General features: G+C 38.9%; 1 protein-coding gene across 6 annotated transcripts in view; it reads right to left on the bottom strand.

The window, feature by feature from the left end:
• INVS (inversin) overlaps window positions 1–17,082 on the bottom strand; it is a 137,531-nt gene that overhangs the window by 36,066 nt on the left and 84,383 nt on the right. For all 6 annotated transcript variants that reach the window (XM_027549767.1, XM_027549768.1, XM_027549765.1 and 3 more), the window contains 4 exons: window positions 12,087–12,242; window positions 11,445–11,674; window positions 8,708–8,814; window positions 591–803 (listed from right to left, as the gene is read on the bottom strand). In XM_027549767.1, the coding sequence (XP_027405568.1) occupies window positions 591–803; window positions 8,708–8,814; window positions 11,445–11,674; window positions 12,087–12,242 (706 nt within the window). The remainder of the gene's footprint in view (window positions 1–590; window positions 804–8,707; window positions 8,815–11,444; window positions 11,675–12,086; window positions 12,243–17,082) is intronic.

Here is a 17,082-nt window from a genome sequence, read left to right as displayed (position 1 = left end):
AGTGTGAGGTCCTCGAAGCAAGTACTATTTTCTCCTTAGGCTCAAGTCAAGAGTGTTGTATGTGCAGTAAGAATTCAATCAGTATTTCTGGAATAAATTGCATTAGTTAGTAGGGATTTTTTCAGGAATTGGTAGGGGAGAGCAAGTTATTTATACAAGTTGGTTGCTTTAATCAAATCAAAACTAGACCTATATTTGTCTAGTAGAAGCAGGCTAGACATTGGCGTGAGTTTCTCTTGAAAGCAGGAAGGGTGAGAGGATCAGATACTCCTTTGTGGCTCACTGCAGGCAGGGCCCTCACCCCCAGCTCCTCGCCATGGGTGGGTATGGCAGTGATGTCTCCCAGAGTTAGAACCCTGAGCACTAACCTAGAGGAACAGCCACCAAGTGGAGACAAGGCCGTGGTCCTTCCTGTTGGCCTCAGTCCCCTGAAGGACTGGTGAGCAGAAGTGGGGAGGTGACGTGGATGTAGGGATCACAGTTACTTCAGATTCCCTCCTGGTTCCCTCTCCTGGCCACTCCCACCACCGTGCCCCCTTCCACGCTGATGCCTGAGTTGTGAGAACACAGTCTCTAGAGCTCACACTTACTTGGCAGCAGCATCCTTTCTCAACTGCTCATGCTTCATGAGGAGATTTTTCCGGTCTCGGAAAGCTTTTCGGACCTTGTACCCTTTGTAGACGGCCTGGATCTTGAAAGCAGCGATGTCCTGTATAGCTGCGATGGACAGGGCACCATGCTCCAACATGAACTGGATCACTTCATGACGCTCCCCAAGCAGAGCATAATCCAGGGGGGTGTACCTGAAGTAGGGAGATTTTTTTTTTAAGTGTTGTAAGGTAACCCTGCTTATTTAACTTACATGCACAGTACATCATGAGAAACGCTGGGCTGGAAGAAGCACAAGCTGGAATCAAGATTGCCGGGAGAAATATCAATGACCTCAGATACACAGATGACACCACCCTTATGGTAGAAAGTGAAGAGGAACTAAAAAGCCTCTTGATGAAAGTGAAAGAGGAGAGTGAAAAAGTTGGCTTAAAGCTCAACATTCAGAAAACGAAGATCATGGCATCTGGTCCCATCACTTCATGGGAAATAGATGGGGAAACAGTGGAAACAGTGGCAGACTTTATTTTGAGGGGCTCCAAAATCACTGCAGATGGTGACTGCAGCCATGAAATTAAAAGATGCTTACTCCTTGGAAGGAAAGTTATGACCAACCTAGATAGCATATTGAAAAGCAAAGACATTACTTTGCCAACAAAGGTCCGTCTAGTCAAGGCTATGGTTTTTCCAGTGGTCATGTATGGATGTGAGAGTTGGACTGTGAAGAAAGCTGAGCACCAAAGAATTGCTGCTTTTGAACTGTGGTGTTGGAGAAGACTCTTGAGAGTCCCTTGGACTGCAAGGAGATCCAACCAGTCCATTCTGAAGGAGATCAACCCTGGGTGTTCTTTGGAAGGAATGATGCTAAAGCTGAAACTCCAGTACTTTGGCCACCTCATGCGAAGAACTGACTCATTGGAAAAGACTCTGATGCTGGGAAGGATTGGGGGCAGGAGGAAAAAGGGGATGACAGAGGATGAGATGGCTGGATGGCATCACCGACTCGATGGACGTGAGTTTGAGTGAACTCTGGGAGATGGTGATGGACAGGGAGGCCTGGCGTGCTATGATTCATGGGGTCGCAAAGAGTCGGACACGACTGAGCAACTGAACTGAACTGAACTGAACTGAAGGTAATTCAGAGCACAGTTAAACTGGTGACATTATGCAGTAGGAGGAAACCTCATTCTAAGATGTGGAATACTCCTCAGGCATGGCTATCTTCTGTCCTCCAGGGCTGTTCCTTTTTCTCTGAGGAGCACAGAACAAGGGTGGAGCTGGTATCTGGTGTTTTGCACTGCTGACCATGTCTATTCCTCAGTTTTGCTCACTTTCTCACAAATTAGGGGCTTTGAGAATATATGATCACTTTTCTTCCTCCCCATGTTCTAAGTAAGTCCTTAATCCTATCTAAAAAACACTGCAAATAATATTCTGTGAGGTTCCTAAGTTTGAGCCCATGATTACCGATAGTTAATGTTTATGAAATGAAAAATATATCTCCAAATGGAGAGAGTCAGTCTGTGAGAAGAATGGCCCTTTAAATCCCTGCAGAAATGATGGATTATTAAACGAGTTGGGACAACTGTACGGTCATCTGGGAAAACAAAAAAAAAAAAGATTCTTACATCACTTTCACTCCAAAATGAATACTGGATGAAGTAATGATCTAAATTTTTTTTTTTAAGGGAATTCCCTGGTGGTCCAGTGGTTAGGACTCCTTGTTCTCACTGCTGAGGGCCAACGTTCAATTCCTACTTGGGGAATTAAGATCCCATAAGCTTCATGGTGTGGCCAAAAAAAAAAAACCATGAAAGCAGAAGAAAAAAATCATGGACAATTTTTAAAAATATTGGAGTGGGAAGTTTTTTCCAAAGAAAGATACAGAATGCAGAAACCTTAAGGTTGATAAATCCAAGTACATAAAAATAACATTGGGCAAAAACACCAATAACAAAGATAAAAGATAGTTCTTCAAACAGGAAATACTAGGGGCTGCTAGCATATAAAAATATGTTCAATGTCACTCATTTAAGAGAAATACAATTTAAGACTAATATGAGTGAGCACTTTAACCTAAAGATTAAAGAGGGAGACAGGCTCTCTACATACTAGGGAGGCAATCCAGCAATATATTTCACAATTATTCATGTATCTGCCCTCTGCTATAGCCTTTTCACTTATGGGCATTCACCCAATAGATCTGCTCTCCTCTGAAGTGCTTTATGTATAAGGATATTCACAGAAGCACAGTTTGAAATAGTAAAACAATGGAAACAACCTCAATTCCATCAACAGTGAAAGTCATTTAGTCATGTCCGACCCTTTGCAACCCCATGGATTATACATTCCATGGATTTCTCCAGGCCAGAATACTGGAGTAGATAGCCGTTCCCTTCTCCCGGGGGATCTTCCCACCCCAGGGATTGAACCCAGGTCTCCCGCATGGCAGGCAGCAGATTCTTTACCAGCTGAGCCACCAGGGAAGCCCAAGAAAACTGGCATGGGTAGCCTATCCCTTCTCTAGCAGATCTTTCTGACCCAGGAATCAAACTGGAGTATCCTGCACTCAGGCAAATTCTTTACCAGCTGAGCTACCAGAGAAGCCCTCCATCAATATAGGACTGGTTAAATAAAGTAGAGGCCATCCCATCATAAAGTCATCTGCATAAAGCAGCCATTATTGTGTACATGAATAAATAAGGAAAAATCACCAGGATGACTTGTTCAGTGAAGGGAAAAAGAAAAAGTAAGAAACCAGAACAGTATTATGATGTGCTTCACTGATATAAAAAGAATATATCGCTCTATGCTCACCTATGTAAAATACTGATATAACTCTCTAAAAGTTTCCCAAGAAAATGTGACAGTGATGTCTCTGGGGAGGAAGCTAGCTGTCTCAGAGGCAGGGATAGGACGGATATTTAGTTTTACTAAATGCCCTTTTACGCTTTTTAAATTTTCTACAGTGTACATACCTTTTTGATAAGTGTATTATTTAGAAAAGATGGGCATTATTATTATCATAGAGTTATATATTAGAATTTCAACTGACTACTTTCTAGATCTGTGATTTTAGGCAGATTCTTTTAAAAAATACATCTTCTCTATTTTTGGAATATAAAACAAACCAGATAAATATACAGAAGAAAATAACAGTCATCTACACTCTCACTCTCAGACTTAACCACTGTTAATATCTTGGGAAGTATGTTTCCTTTTTAAAGAAAAATAATTACTTTGTAAAAATGACACACAGTTTAAGAGTTTAAATGATGTAAAAAGTACTAAAATTTGAGGTAAAGAAAATACCCCCAACCATCCGACTGGGGTAATAACAATGGTTGTCACTTCCTGACCAACTTACGCCCCACTTATCCTCATACAGATTTGGTATGATGAGAGAATAAAATAATCAGTGTGAAGAAGACAGCAGTGTGCCTGGCATGAGGGAAGCAGCTCAAAAAAAGTGAGTGTGATTAGTGCTATTACAGGACACACATTGCAGCGCTTATATGTTGGTGACAGCACTTATCACGAATATTATTTGCACAGACCCAAACTAGCATTTATGACTGCTGAACAACTGCCAGATCAGCCTCCTCTGGATGACTGTCACTGAGTCAGCGCAGTCACTGGTGTTGGAAGGAAATAATCAGCTGATTGATGAGCTGGAAAAATGATGACTATATGGGTGCATGATTAGACTCAGAAAATCAGCCAATGATTATAGAAAAGAAACTCTTCAAAACTCACCTAACAGTCACAGTAAGATACAAAAGGAAGAGGTTTTCAGTAAATGCAAAGGGTAGTTTGGTCACTTTAGTAAGGAGACTCTAAATTCAGAAGCAAGTTCTTGAATGCTAAAATGAATGAACCCCCGTTTTAGGACAGCTTGATCTGCCAATACTGTTTAGAAACCAGAAGGCCATAAAGTAGAGGTGCCTGAATAAACTTTAAAACATTATTTACATGTAAATAGCGTTTTGCAAATTCAGAAGAACTTTTACAAAATCCACTATATCTTCTAAAATGCCTTGCATGACTGTACTTTCCCCAATAGAAAAAATCATCAGAGAACCACTGCAGTGAATTTGACAGATTTAGTTTAACACACTCACTGTATAAATGAATAAACAGACCTGGAAAGATTAAGCAGCATGCTGAAGTCTATGTAACTAGTTACCTGCAAAACCTAGATGGGATTATAATCAGATGTTGCCCTGTTCAGTACAGTAATCCTTCCATAATTCATCTCTCAATCATTGAATATATGTCTCCTACGGAATGAAACTGCTTCTAAATCAATGTGCAAATGACATATGTATTTTTATTAAGCCTGATCATTTTTTCTATAATTATTAATATGTAGTATCTTTCATATAGTATATAAGAAGGATTATCAAAATATGGCTTATGAAAGTGAGGCCCAAGTTATGTGTTTACTTACAAATATGACAAAAAGAAATGACATGGGCATAATATTCCCTAAAGAATGCTGAACCGGAAGTCAGCAGACCTGTGTGTCCCTGGGCATTCTCTTCACTTCTCTGAGTTTCTGTTTCCTCATCTGTAAAAGGTGAAAGGAAGGAGAGAAGAAGAACTAGATTTCTCAGGCTGCTTGTGGATGGAAAGTTGCATTTCAAATATGTTAAATATTTTTATTATAAAAAATCATATTTTTATTATGAGAAGCTTTAAGTATAAACAAAAGTAGAGCAAATAGCACATTAATGCTTTATACACTCATTACCAAATAATTAGCAAAATTTTACTACATTCACTTCATCTACTCCTTTCTTTTTTATTTTTGCTCAAGTATTTTAAAAGCAAATCCCAGAGGAATTCCCTGGTGGATCCAGTGGTCAGCACTCAGAGATTTCACTGCCATGGGCCCAGTTTCAAACCCCTGTGGGGAAAGATCCCACAAGCCATCAATCAATCAAGCAATAAAGCAAATCCCAGACTCTGATCATTTAATCTCTCTGCATTTTAGATTCATCTATAATAAGGTGAACATAATCACAATGCCATTGTATTAACAAAATTAACAGAAATTCCTTAGCAAGATCTAAAGCCTACTCTAAACACACATTTTCCTGATTTTCTTTTAAAAACTGTTTTTTTCCTCTTTTTTTTTTTTTTTTTTTTACAATTAGTTTCTTCAAATTACTTCTCGGTCAATTTTTTGATTCAAGTAGACACAAACTAAATACCTAGCAAGGTTTTAAGACTAAAGCCTATACTTACTGTTTAGGCAACTGACTGCATTGTGATTATTACTATTGAATCTTTCTTCATCCCAAACTCAACTGAGACACATTCGAGCGCTGTGAAGATTCCCATCTATGTCAGAGTATGGCTGTCAGATAGTTATTGACTGAAAGCCAGCACTAGGTGGCAAAAATTATGTCTATACAGAGAACATCAAGCGGTTTGTGTCAATGCATGTGAAGTAAAAATTAACAGTACATTGATGGTAACCAGTCAAGAAACAATGCAGATAAAGACAAGAGACAAGATACAATTGGACTTGCCATGTGGGAATGGTCTGATGGAACAAGTAGAATGCCTAAACTGGAATGTCAATAAACATAAAAGGCAGAGCCAAGTTCTGACATTTGTACATCAAAGTGCATTGCTGATGAAACATTAAAACAGACTGGGATATTGCCACTGTCTCTTTTCATCCACAGACTGGCAAGTACACTTTGGAGGATTTTTCCTTTGGTCTTTTGGTCTGTAATTAATATATGCTTACTCCAGGAGGTGGTAAGTACCTTAATTCATAAGCTTACTTAGGTCTGAAATTCAAAATTCAGCATATAAATAGACATTGAATTACAAAAAATTATTTTTTTATTGTTTCCTAAAAAATAACACTCAGGCAGTAAATGGTTTTATAAAAAATATACTTTATAGAAATATATCATCCCTAATTCTTAGGATTCTTAATCTTTTTCTTCTGCAGGGTTTCAAAGGGAGAAGCCTCTGGCACCCTCACATACCTGTTTTAAGGTCAAATCCTCAGCCTTGAGGATTCTTCTGGCTTTCCAGTTTCCTTAAATGTCCAAATGCCTATCTTCATCTTTTTGGTTCTGCAGTTGTCATTTGACTATAATAGAGATGTGGAGTTCTTTATATAATCACTCTCAAAGTAAGGCACACTAATCTGCTTTATCTAAGTTTGCCTGTGGTCTAGTATTCCACATAAGTTTCTAATGAAGGTATGAATGAGGGTGATGCTACTGGGAGCCTGAAAACACTGATCTGACAATTCACCAGTTATTTACTGAGCATCTACTTTATGAAAAGCACTGTGAGCAATTCAGAGATGACCACGAGTTCTCTACTAAAAGGAAGACAAATTCTATAAAATCATAATAAAAAATGAAATGTGCCAAGGGCTATAAAGATTCACAGTGGGGAGGAGAACATAGTTTGGGACACATGACTGCAGGACCAGGACAATCTTCTTAGATGAGACTGAATTTGAACAGTAGAATGACAAGATTAACAACTATATTAGCGATCTGATTGAGAAAGGTTACTTTGGAAGGTAATGAATTGAATGAGGGAAAGATCAAAGGAAGGAAAACAAGTGAGGAGGCACTGCAATAGTTTCAGAAAGAGGGAGAGAGGGCAAGACAGTGGTGCTGGTGATGAAGTGGAGATGACAGTGTGAACCAAGGAGGAGTGTGAGTCTGAACTATAGATTGAGAACGTACCAGCACCCAGGTGAGTGCTGAAGCCTCAGTGGTTGGTCAGGTTGCCAAAGGAGGTAGGCTGAGAGAATAGATACATTCTCCTTGAAGACTGTTTATATTTGAAACAGAAAAAATGCAACAGAAGCCAAAAGAAATGGAGAAGGACCATGATTAGAAGAGAATCCTAATTCTAAGAGAACTGGGAAAACATACTGTCACAGAAGCTTAGAGAACATACAGGCTCAAGAAGGTGAAGAAGAGGAGTCAACAGAGAGGAGATGCAGAAGGGCCAATGAGGGGCGCAGAGAGGACATCATGTGCTTTATCAACTAGGAATCTGTCAGGGACCATTCAGATGCAGATTTCAGTGTAAATGAGAGGGCGGATGCCAAACTGCAAAGGCATGAATGGTGACAATGAAGAAAAGCAGACAGTGAAGACACTGTGAGAGAAGGCGAAGAAGATAAACCTCAGAGAAAAGAGACTTGGAAAATAAGAGATGGAGGGTACAAATAATGGGGAAAGGCTCTGAAAGAAGTGGGAAAGATGAAGGGGTTGGCCCCATGTTTCCTCTGAGACAGCGAGCTTAGAGAAAACCCCTCTTTTTCTACAAAGTGTCCCACCTCCTGATAGAAAGAAAAAGCTGGTGGTGGCTGAGAGCGTAGGGATGGTGCCACTGCAGGGCCACTTTAGTGACCGTACCCACGAAGATGAAAACTAAAGCACAGATCTGGGTAGGGGGCAGGGGGCAGGTATGGAAATCTAATTACCATCTTAGTTGTTACCTACAAATTACTAGAATCTTCCTAGATCCAAGACCATCAAGAATGTCTCCTGCTTAGACTTCACACTATGTTGAGTCCTTTTTATTGGGTCTGGGTCACTGGATAGCAACCCCAGCCTAATTCTGTGAATCTCATATTATTTAAGAAATCTGTATTAAGATGAAAATCCTGAGCTTTAGCCCCAGTTTCTCCTTATTTTTTCATGCTACATGGTGGTATATCTGTTTACTAACTGATAATATCCTCTTCATCAAGAGAAACTTCTTGAATATATAACACATCTCACTGGCCTAACTGAATTCTTAGTCCTGGTCAGTCAGGACTCCCCTGATTTGATGCTAGACACACATCAAAAGAAGACCTACATTTCTTCTGGAAAGTGTGAGCTTGCCCTAAGTAATGCCTGAAGTTTCTAATAACTTTAAAATCCCATGATTCTAATCAACACTACATGGAACTTTTGTTTTCTTCTGGTTCAAGATTTCTTAGTGTAGTGTTTCCTGATGAAATACTATTTCTGAACGAGCATCTAAACTTGAGAATTTTAAAATGTGGCAGAAAGGATGTGAGATGAACAATGATGCATTCTTTTTGCCAGTGGCTTACCTCTCTTCATTGTTTTCCATCTGATTAGGGAAAGCAGCAAAGTCTAGTAGTAATTTAATGGCATCAAGGTATCCATTGTTACAGGACCAGTGCAAAGCTGTTCTTCCCTACAAGCATAAACAGAAATCAAATACATCTGGTGTCAGTATTTTGGGACACATATTTATTTATGCTAACTCCAATATATAAACATTTCTCCCAGTTGCTTACTTACAGAAAGAGAAAACATTAAGTATACAGTGGAGAAAATGAACGGTATCTTAACCAAGTGATCAAAATTAATACTACGTTAATAGACTTCCCGGGCTTCCCTGGTGACTCAGTGGGAAAGAATCAGACTGCAATGCAGCAGACACAGGTTCGATACCTGGGTTGAAAGGATACCCTGCAGGAGGGCATGGCAACCCACTCCAGTATTCTTGCAGGGAAAATCCCATGGACAGAGGAGCCTGGAAGGCTATGTCTATGGGGTTGCAAAGAGTTGGACATGACTAAAGTGACTGAGCAGTAACAGCAGCAAGGGACTTTCCTGGTGGCACAGTGGAGAAGAATCAACCTGCCAATGCAGGGGACACAGGTCTGATCCCTGGTCCAGGAAGATTCCATATGCTGTGGAGCAACTAAGCCAATGCGTCACACCTACTGAGCCCTCGGTCCCAACTATCAAGCCCTCATGCGTAAAGCCTGTGCTCTGCAACAAGAGAAGCCACTGCAGTGAGAAGCCTTGACCACCACAAGGAAGAGTTGCTCCCACTTGTCACAACTAGAGAAAGCTCATGCAAAGCAACAAAGACTCACTGCAGCCGGAAATAAATATATACTATGTTAAGAAGTATCACATGTTTCCAAAAGTGATACTCTGAGGATTCAGTATCATCTACGTAATATTCCATCTCGAATGTAAATCCTGAATCAAATTATGATGAATCATTAGGCAACAACAAATTGAGTGAAACTCTAGAAAATAAATGGTCTTTATTCTTTAAAAATTTCAATGTCATGAAAGAGAAATAAAAGTCAAGAAGCACTGCTAGATAAAAAGGAATATTTCATAGTGTTAAAGAAGTCAAAGAGGAAGATATCACAATCCTAAATCTGAATGCAACTAATAGCACAGTCTCCAAATATATAGGATAAAAACTGACAAAATTAAAAGAGGAAACAGTCATATCCATAATTACAGTGGGAGGTTTTTAACCTACGTCATACAATAGTTGATAGCAGAAATAGATTAAAAAGTAGGAAAGGTATAGGCAGCATGAACAATACAATGTAAAATGTATATAAAACATTGTATTGAACAATGACAAAATTAGTATTCTTTTCAAGAGTACACAGAACATTTACCAAAATCAACCATATGCTGGAACATAAAGAAAGCCTCAAAAGCTTTTCAAAGATTAAAATAATGCAGAGTATTTTTTTAAACTAAAATTTAAGCTACAAATCAGTGCAGTAGGCAGAATAAGGCACTCTGTTGCAAAGATGTCTGCTTTATAACTTCTGGAATCTGTAACTATGCTATATTAAATGGAAAGGGGGAATTAAGGTTGTAGATGGAATTAAGGTTGCTAATCAGTTGACTGTGAGTTGGATTATCCAGTTGGGCCAAGTGTAATCACAAAGGTCCCTATAGTAAGTTAAAGAGAGAGGCAGAAGGTGAATGTCAGAGTGACGCAGTATGAAAAAGTCAACCAGTCACTGCTAGATTTGAAGCTGGAGAAACGGAGCCTCAAGCCACAGAATGTGGGTACCACCCAGAAGCTAGAAAACTCAAGGAACAGATTCAAGGAAACAGATTCTCTCGAGCCCCCAAAGAGAATGAAGTCCTGCCAACACCTTGATCTTCAGGACATTTTGGAATTCTGACACCCAGATCAGTAATATGACAAATTTGTTTTGTTTTAAAGCACTAAGTTTGTGGTAATTGTTACAGCAGCAATAGAACACCAATATAATCATTAACAAAAAGATAATGAGAAAATACCCAACTGCCTGGAAATTAAACAATACACTTAACTAATCCATAAATCAAATAATAAATCAAAATGGAAATCAGAAAATGTTTGTGTTGAATGATAGTGATAGTACAGTTTATCCAAATTTGTAAGATGCAGCTAAAGCAGCATTTAGAGTAATAAATGCTTACATATATATATTGAAAAAAATCCAATGATTTAAAATTTCATCAAAAGAATTTTTTAAAGAATATTAAATCAAACCTTATAAAAGCGGATGGTAGGCAATAATAAAGTAAATATCAATGAAATAGTGAAAAATTTCAAATATAGGAAATAAAGGAAATTTTATAGACTTGCTGTGAGGATTGAATGAGTTATAAAACATAAAGCTCTTAGAACTTTGAAATATTAAGCATCCATGATTATGAAAAAGATTATATACCAAATGAAAAAATACTGGTGATAATTTTAAGTAAGCAAAACAAAATGTGGTTTGTAAAATCATATATATATATTTATATACCTATATACATGCCATGTATCTATATATTTTATAAAAATTATAAAACTATTCTCATCCTATGGCTTTTAAAAATTATATATGTGTATGCACAAGGATTAGAAGAGAACATGGACAAATAAAAATCACTTTTAACTAACAGATTTGTGAGTGATCTCTTCACTTGACAAACCATTTTACTTAATTTTAGTTAACAAAGAAGCAATGCTGCAAACACTTTGGAGCAAACAATAGAGAAAAGACCTAGAATTTTTACCTCTTTGTCTTGAATATTAGGGTCTGCGTTGTTTTCCATGAGCACTGCCATGCAGTTGATATAGCCCCCATATGCAGCGCACTGCAGTGGGGTTCTTCCTGCGTAATCCTGCACATTTGGGTTGATCTTATTTTCTATCAGGATCTGGCAAACATCTGCATTTCCTCCCAGCGCGGCCCAATGTAGAAGAGAATGTCCATCTTGGTCGACTAGATCCACCCTTGCTCCACCTGAAAAAGCAAAAATAAAGTGAAAATGTCTAATATAGGGAGCATTTATCAAAAAGAAGAGAAGTTTAAAGAATATAACAGTCCTTTAAATGCTTTACTCTTAGCAAAAAACTTTCATGTATATCATCTATTTCAGATTTTTAAATAAGCCTGGGAGTTGGTCAGGATAGAAATCGTTCCCCTTTTATATGAAGTGAAACTGAGGATCAGGCAGATACAGTGACTTTTCCCAAATCAAACAGCTACTAATAGGTGGAGCTAGGAGTGATTCTCGAGTTTCCTGACACCAGGCTCTTTCCTCCATGCTTCCACCCAGGCAGCTCTCTGCGATGTAAAGCTGTATTTCAAAAGGTAAATGTAAGAAATCCTACCTTTTGAGACTGACTTGTTATGAGCACTCTTAATAACTAACCTTTGATGAGTGTCTGAATCACATCTTTGTGCCCCATCTCACAGGCTCGGAAAAGTGGAGTATGTTTCATGACATCAGTAGCATCTACTTGAGCGTTATTTTCCAATAATAACTTCACGGTGCTGACATGGCCAGAAAGTGCAGCAGCATGTAAAGCTAAAAAGGGAGCAAAAGAGAGTGAAGAACTTTTAAGTAACAACTTTACCTTTTTACTATCCTAACTATGTATATCTTCCTCTTTTGATTTTTTCATCATTTTGGCCAAATACAATTTAATCTTCAAGATTATCTATTTTTCACTTGTATACACTTCTTTATATCTTCCCTTCTATTGGTATGTATTATTACTCCCACTTTTCCCTTCCTTCTACCTTTCTCATCTCACTGTTTTCTTCCTTTCTATCCTGTTGGTCTGAAATGGTCTCCTTAGTTACTAGTTTATTATCTTTTCCTTTTTCTGAGAGAGCAAGAGAACAAAAAATGACAAAGAGAAATGATTTAAATGATGCAGGCAATTCTGCCCACCAACCCACTCACAGTCAGTATATGCCTCTGAGGGGATGTGTGATGGGAGCCATCAATCTACTGGTTCTTCACTTGGTTACCTGTGCTCCTCTTGCAGTTGGTCTGTGTACCCACATGGTACTAAAATTGTGTGCATCTTACTGCCTTGAGAGCATTATTCATACAACATGATTCCAAATGCAAGTCAGCTATTTCCTCAGGGCCCAATTTTAAAAAGAGCAATTCATTTCAAGATTGGAGGGAAAAACCAAGTGGAATGTGGTCTCGTCTCTGGTAAGGGGTTGAAAGAGCAGTTTTGACTATGTGTGAGTTTCACATTGCAATGATCCCTCTAGTACTTATGTCATCACTCTTTAGATTATTCTTTAAATTCTATTTAAGTCATCATTCTCTAAATTCTTCTCAATGTTTCAGGGTATCTGTCTAGAGGTATCTAAGAATTATGGCTCTATACTGTCTAGGACAATGTTTTTTTTTCATAAAGTGTGATCCATGGACCAAACCTGGGGTGCCTATAAAATGCAGATTCCTGGGGATTTGTTGAGATGCCACTATGGGCTGGGTATACAATATAATGCTGGAAATTCAGTAGAATAGCTAAGGTTACATTTTCATAGAAGAAGCAAAGCAGAACAAAACAAAAACAAGGAATTAATAACATTTATGTGTTAGATGGTGATAGATGGTATAGTTAAAGAAGTAAAAACTATTTTGATATGTGAAGTGACCTGGGGATTACTTTTGATTGGTGGTTAGGGAAAGCCCTGTTAAGGTGCTGACATTTAAGCTGAGACTAAATCATAAAAAAAGAGGCAAAGCAGAGCTCTCAAGGGAGACTAGTCCAGGCAAAAAGAATAACGAGAACAAGGACAGGGATGAATGTATGTGTTTAAGGAAGGCAAAGAAGCTGCAGCATATGAGTGAGAGTGCAGTAAGCCAGAAAGGTAGAAAAGGCTAGATCATAAATGGCCATCAGGTCAGAGTGATGGAGGACACTGAAGGGCTTTACGTAGGTGAGTGATGTTTGATTTATGTTCAAAACAGATCACACTAGCCATTTTGAGAACGCATTCAAGCAAATTAGAATGTAAGCGGGGAGACCAGTTAACACTAGTACAGTAGACTGGGTGAAAATAGTGGTGGCTTGAACTAGGGTGACAGGAATGGAGATGGAGAGAAGCATAAAAAATTTAGAATATGTTTTGGATGTGGAATCAACAGGACTTATTAACAGGAATTGATGTAGGATCTCTGTTTAATCTGGGAATATCTCTAGTAATTGTTATGCATATGAGAGTTTGAAAAGCCTGACCTAAATGCCTGAAAGGTAGATTAGCCTAGACAAGATGGGTGTGAGAGCCTTCAAGTATCTGAAGCATGTCGTGTGGAAGACAACAGAGAAAGCAACATGCAGTCTGAAAAATATTGGCTTAGTTTAAGGCAGCACATCCTAATAGAGTGAGATTAAGATGGAAGTAATGGGTGAATTCCCTGGTGGTTGAGTGGTTACAACTCTGCACTTTCACTGCCAAGGGCCCAGCCAGGTTCCATCCTTGGTTGGGGAGCTAAGATCATAAAAACCACATGGCACAGCCAAAATAAAAGAGAAGTTTTGGTAATGAGTTCTCTGTATTGGAGCTGTTCAACTGGAGGTTGAAAGACAGTGAGGAGATGTCTTTGGTGAAAAATGTTGCTGAGAATGTTATAAGGCAGATTAAGGCACATATTACATCTGTGACAGTTCAGTGATTTTCACATTTAAGACCATAAGAATGTTAGTTTTTTCCCTCCCAAGTGAAATTTTATAAAACATTCAACATATAAAATAGTTAAGAGGTGAGTGTTTCTGGTTAAAGTAGGGGTAAGGGTTACCCATTCAAGCACCCACTCCCTCAGCAACACTTTAGGTACCTCTATGGGAAGGTACTGGTCTGAAGAACACAGCTTAGAAAACCCTGGACTAGATGTAATTTTAAGGTACTTTTTAATTCTGAAATTCTATAACTGTGTAATGTGGCATCAATTGTGTAATGTGGTATCAACAGATACTCTTCAGATAAATATCAATGTCAAGTTTTGTTTTGTTTTTTTTTTTAAAGACAAAATTTCAATTGAGTAAAAGAATTAAGGATCTTGTTAAAGGAAATTTCCCATTTCTGATTATTTTCATTTATTTTAAAACAATTTTAGACTACAATAATTGTTTCTTCTTTGAAAAAACACATTTACATAGAACTTTAAAAAGTCTTTCCAATAACTTTATGTTATGGAGAATTTCAAATGTTATTCAAATGTAAAGGCACATCTTCTTTATCAGCTCATCAGCCAATGGACATTTAGGTTGTTTCCATGTACGGCTATTGTGAATAGTGCTGCTATGAACATAGGGGTGCATGTATCTTTTTGGAAGGCTACAAAAAAAGATAAATAAAGCCAAGAGTCTCTGGGTGAATACTGTCATCACCCAGCTTCAACAGTGATCTTGTTGGCTAATCTTGTTTCATTTAACTGCTATCCATTCCCCCACTTCTGATTGTTTTGAAGAAAAGTCTAGAGTCACATCCTTCTGTTTGTGAATATTTTAGTTAGTATGGCTGAAAGACAAGGGTTCTTTTTTAAAACACAGCCACTGTATCAGAGTATCTCTCAGACACTTTAACAGAGAAAATTAAATATGAAGGATTGCCCGCCTTGTACTGAAGAGCTAAAAAAGCAAAAAGGAAACACTAAGTTATCACTGCTGCTAAGTCACTTCAGCCGTGTCCAACTCTGTGTGACCCCATAGACGGCAGCCCACCAGGCACCCCCATCCCTGGGATTCTCCAGGCAAGAACACTGGAGTGGGTTGCCATTTGTATCACAGAGGCTAGCAATTCTAAGGCTGAGGGAACAAAAAGAAGAGGATGGAATTATTACAACTTTAAAGGCTTAGAGGAGGCGCCCTGCAGAGCTGAGACTCAGACCTCTGAGGAGGGGCTCTGCTTGGCAGGTCCGGTAAGTGCTGGAAAAACCACCAAGTGAATTAACTGTTGCCACTGGAACAAATGATCAGTGCTCTGCTGAGTAAGACTGACTAGGATATGCTGACAGGAACTAGAAACAAATATAAGAATAGGAAGCAAACAGGAAGCTGTAATCCCAAGCTCCTCTTCTGGCTTTCCAGTCTCCCTGTACTGCCCACTGTGGGCTGACTCCCCCTGCTGGTAAAGAGCAAATGTGGTTTGCAGAACTCCAGCCCCAGCAATGCAAAGAAAATATAGGCTCATTTTCATATCTAAAAGATGGTAACACAAGTTTTGTAACATCAGATATACCCAGAGAGTGTTCACATTTTCCTGATAGCTTAGTATTTTGTTTTATAGTTGATTTATTTGGTCCAAATAATACTTATAGATTGCTATTGATAAGAACTCATTTTTAATTAAGGAAAAACAACCCTCTAAAGGGATGATGAGTGCAATTGTGTGGTAGTTTGAGCATTCTTTGGCATTGCCTTTCTTTGGGATTGGAATGAAAACTGACCTTTTCCAGTCCTGTGGCCATTGCTGAGTTTTCCAAATTTGCTGGCATATTGAGCACAGCACTTTCACAGGATCATCTTTCAGGATTTGAAATAGCTCAACTGGAATTCCATTACCTCCACTAGCTTTGTTCGTAGTGATGCTTTCTAAGGCCCACTTGACTTCACATTCCAGGATGTCTGGCTCTAGGTGAAAAAGTTGGCTTAAAGCTCAACATTCAGAAAACTAAGATCATGGCATCTGGTCCCATCACTTCATGGCAAATAGATGGGGAAACAGTGGAAACAGTGGCAGACTATTTTTTTGGGCTGCAAAATCACTGCAGATGGTAACTGCAGCCATGAAATGAAAAGAAGCTTACTCCTTGGAAGGAAAGTTATGACCAACCTAGATAGCATATTCAAAAGCAGAGACATTAACTTTGCCAACAAAGGTCCATCTAGTCAAGGCTATGGTTTTTCCAGTGGTCATGTATGGATGTGAGAATTGGACTCTGAAGAAAGCTGAGCGCTGAAGAATTGATGCTTTTGAACTGCGGTGTTGGAGAAGACTCTTGAGAGTCTCTTGGACTGCAAGGAGATCCAACCAGTCCATCCTGGGTGTTCTTTGGAAGGACTGATGCTAAAGCTGAAACTCTAATACTTTGGCCACCTCATGTGAAGAGTTGACTCATTGGAAAAGACTCTGATGCTGGGAGGGATTGTGGGCAGGAGGAGAAGGGGACGACAGAGGATGAGATGGCGGGATGGCATCACTGACTCGATGGACATGAGTTTGAGTGAACTCCAGGAGTTGGTGATGGACAGGGAGGCCTGGCGTGCTGCAATTCATGCGGTTGCAAATAGTCGGACACGACTGAACGACTGAACTGAAAGGGATGATGGAGAGGAACTCACTGGCATAGAAATGTCAGGAAGGTATGTATCACTGATGTATAATAGAATCTCCTT

Source organism: Bos indicus x Bos taurus, chromosome 8 (genome assembly GCF_003369695.1).
Source record: "Bos indicus x Bos taurus breed Angus x Brahman F1 hybrid chromosome 8, Bos_hybrid_MaternalHap_v2.0, whole genome shotgun sequence".
NCBI classification, from domain to species: Eukaryota; Metazoa; Chordata; class Mammalia; order Artiodactyla; family Bovidae; genus Bos; species Bos indicus x Bos taurus.
Note: the sequence above shows the minus strand (reverse complement) of the source record. Positions and strands in the feature narration are given on the sequence as shown.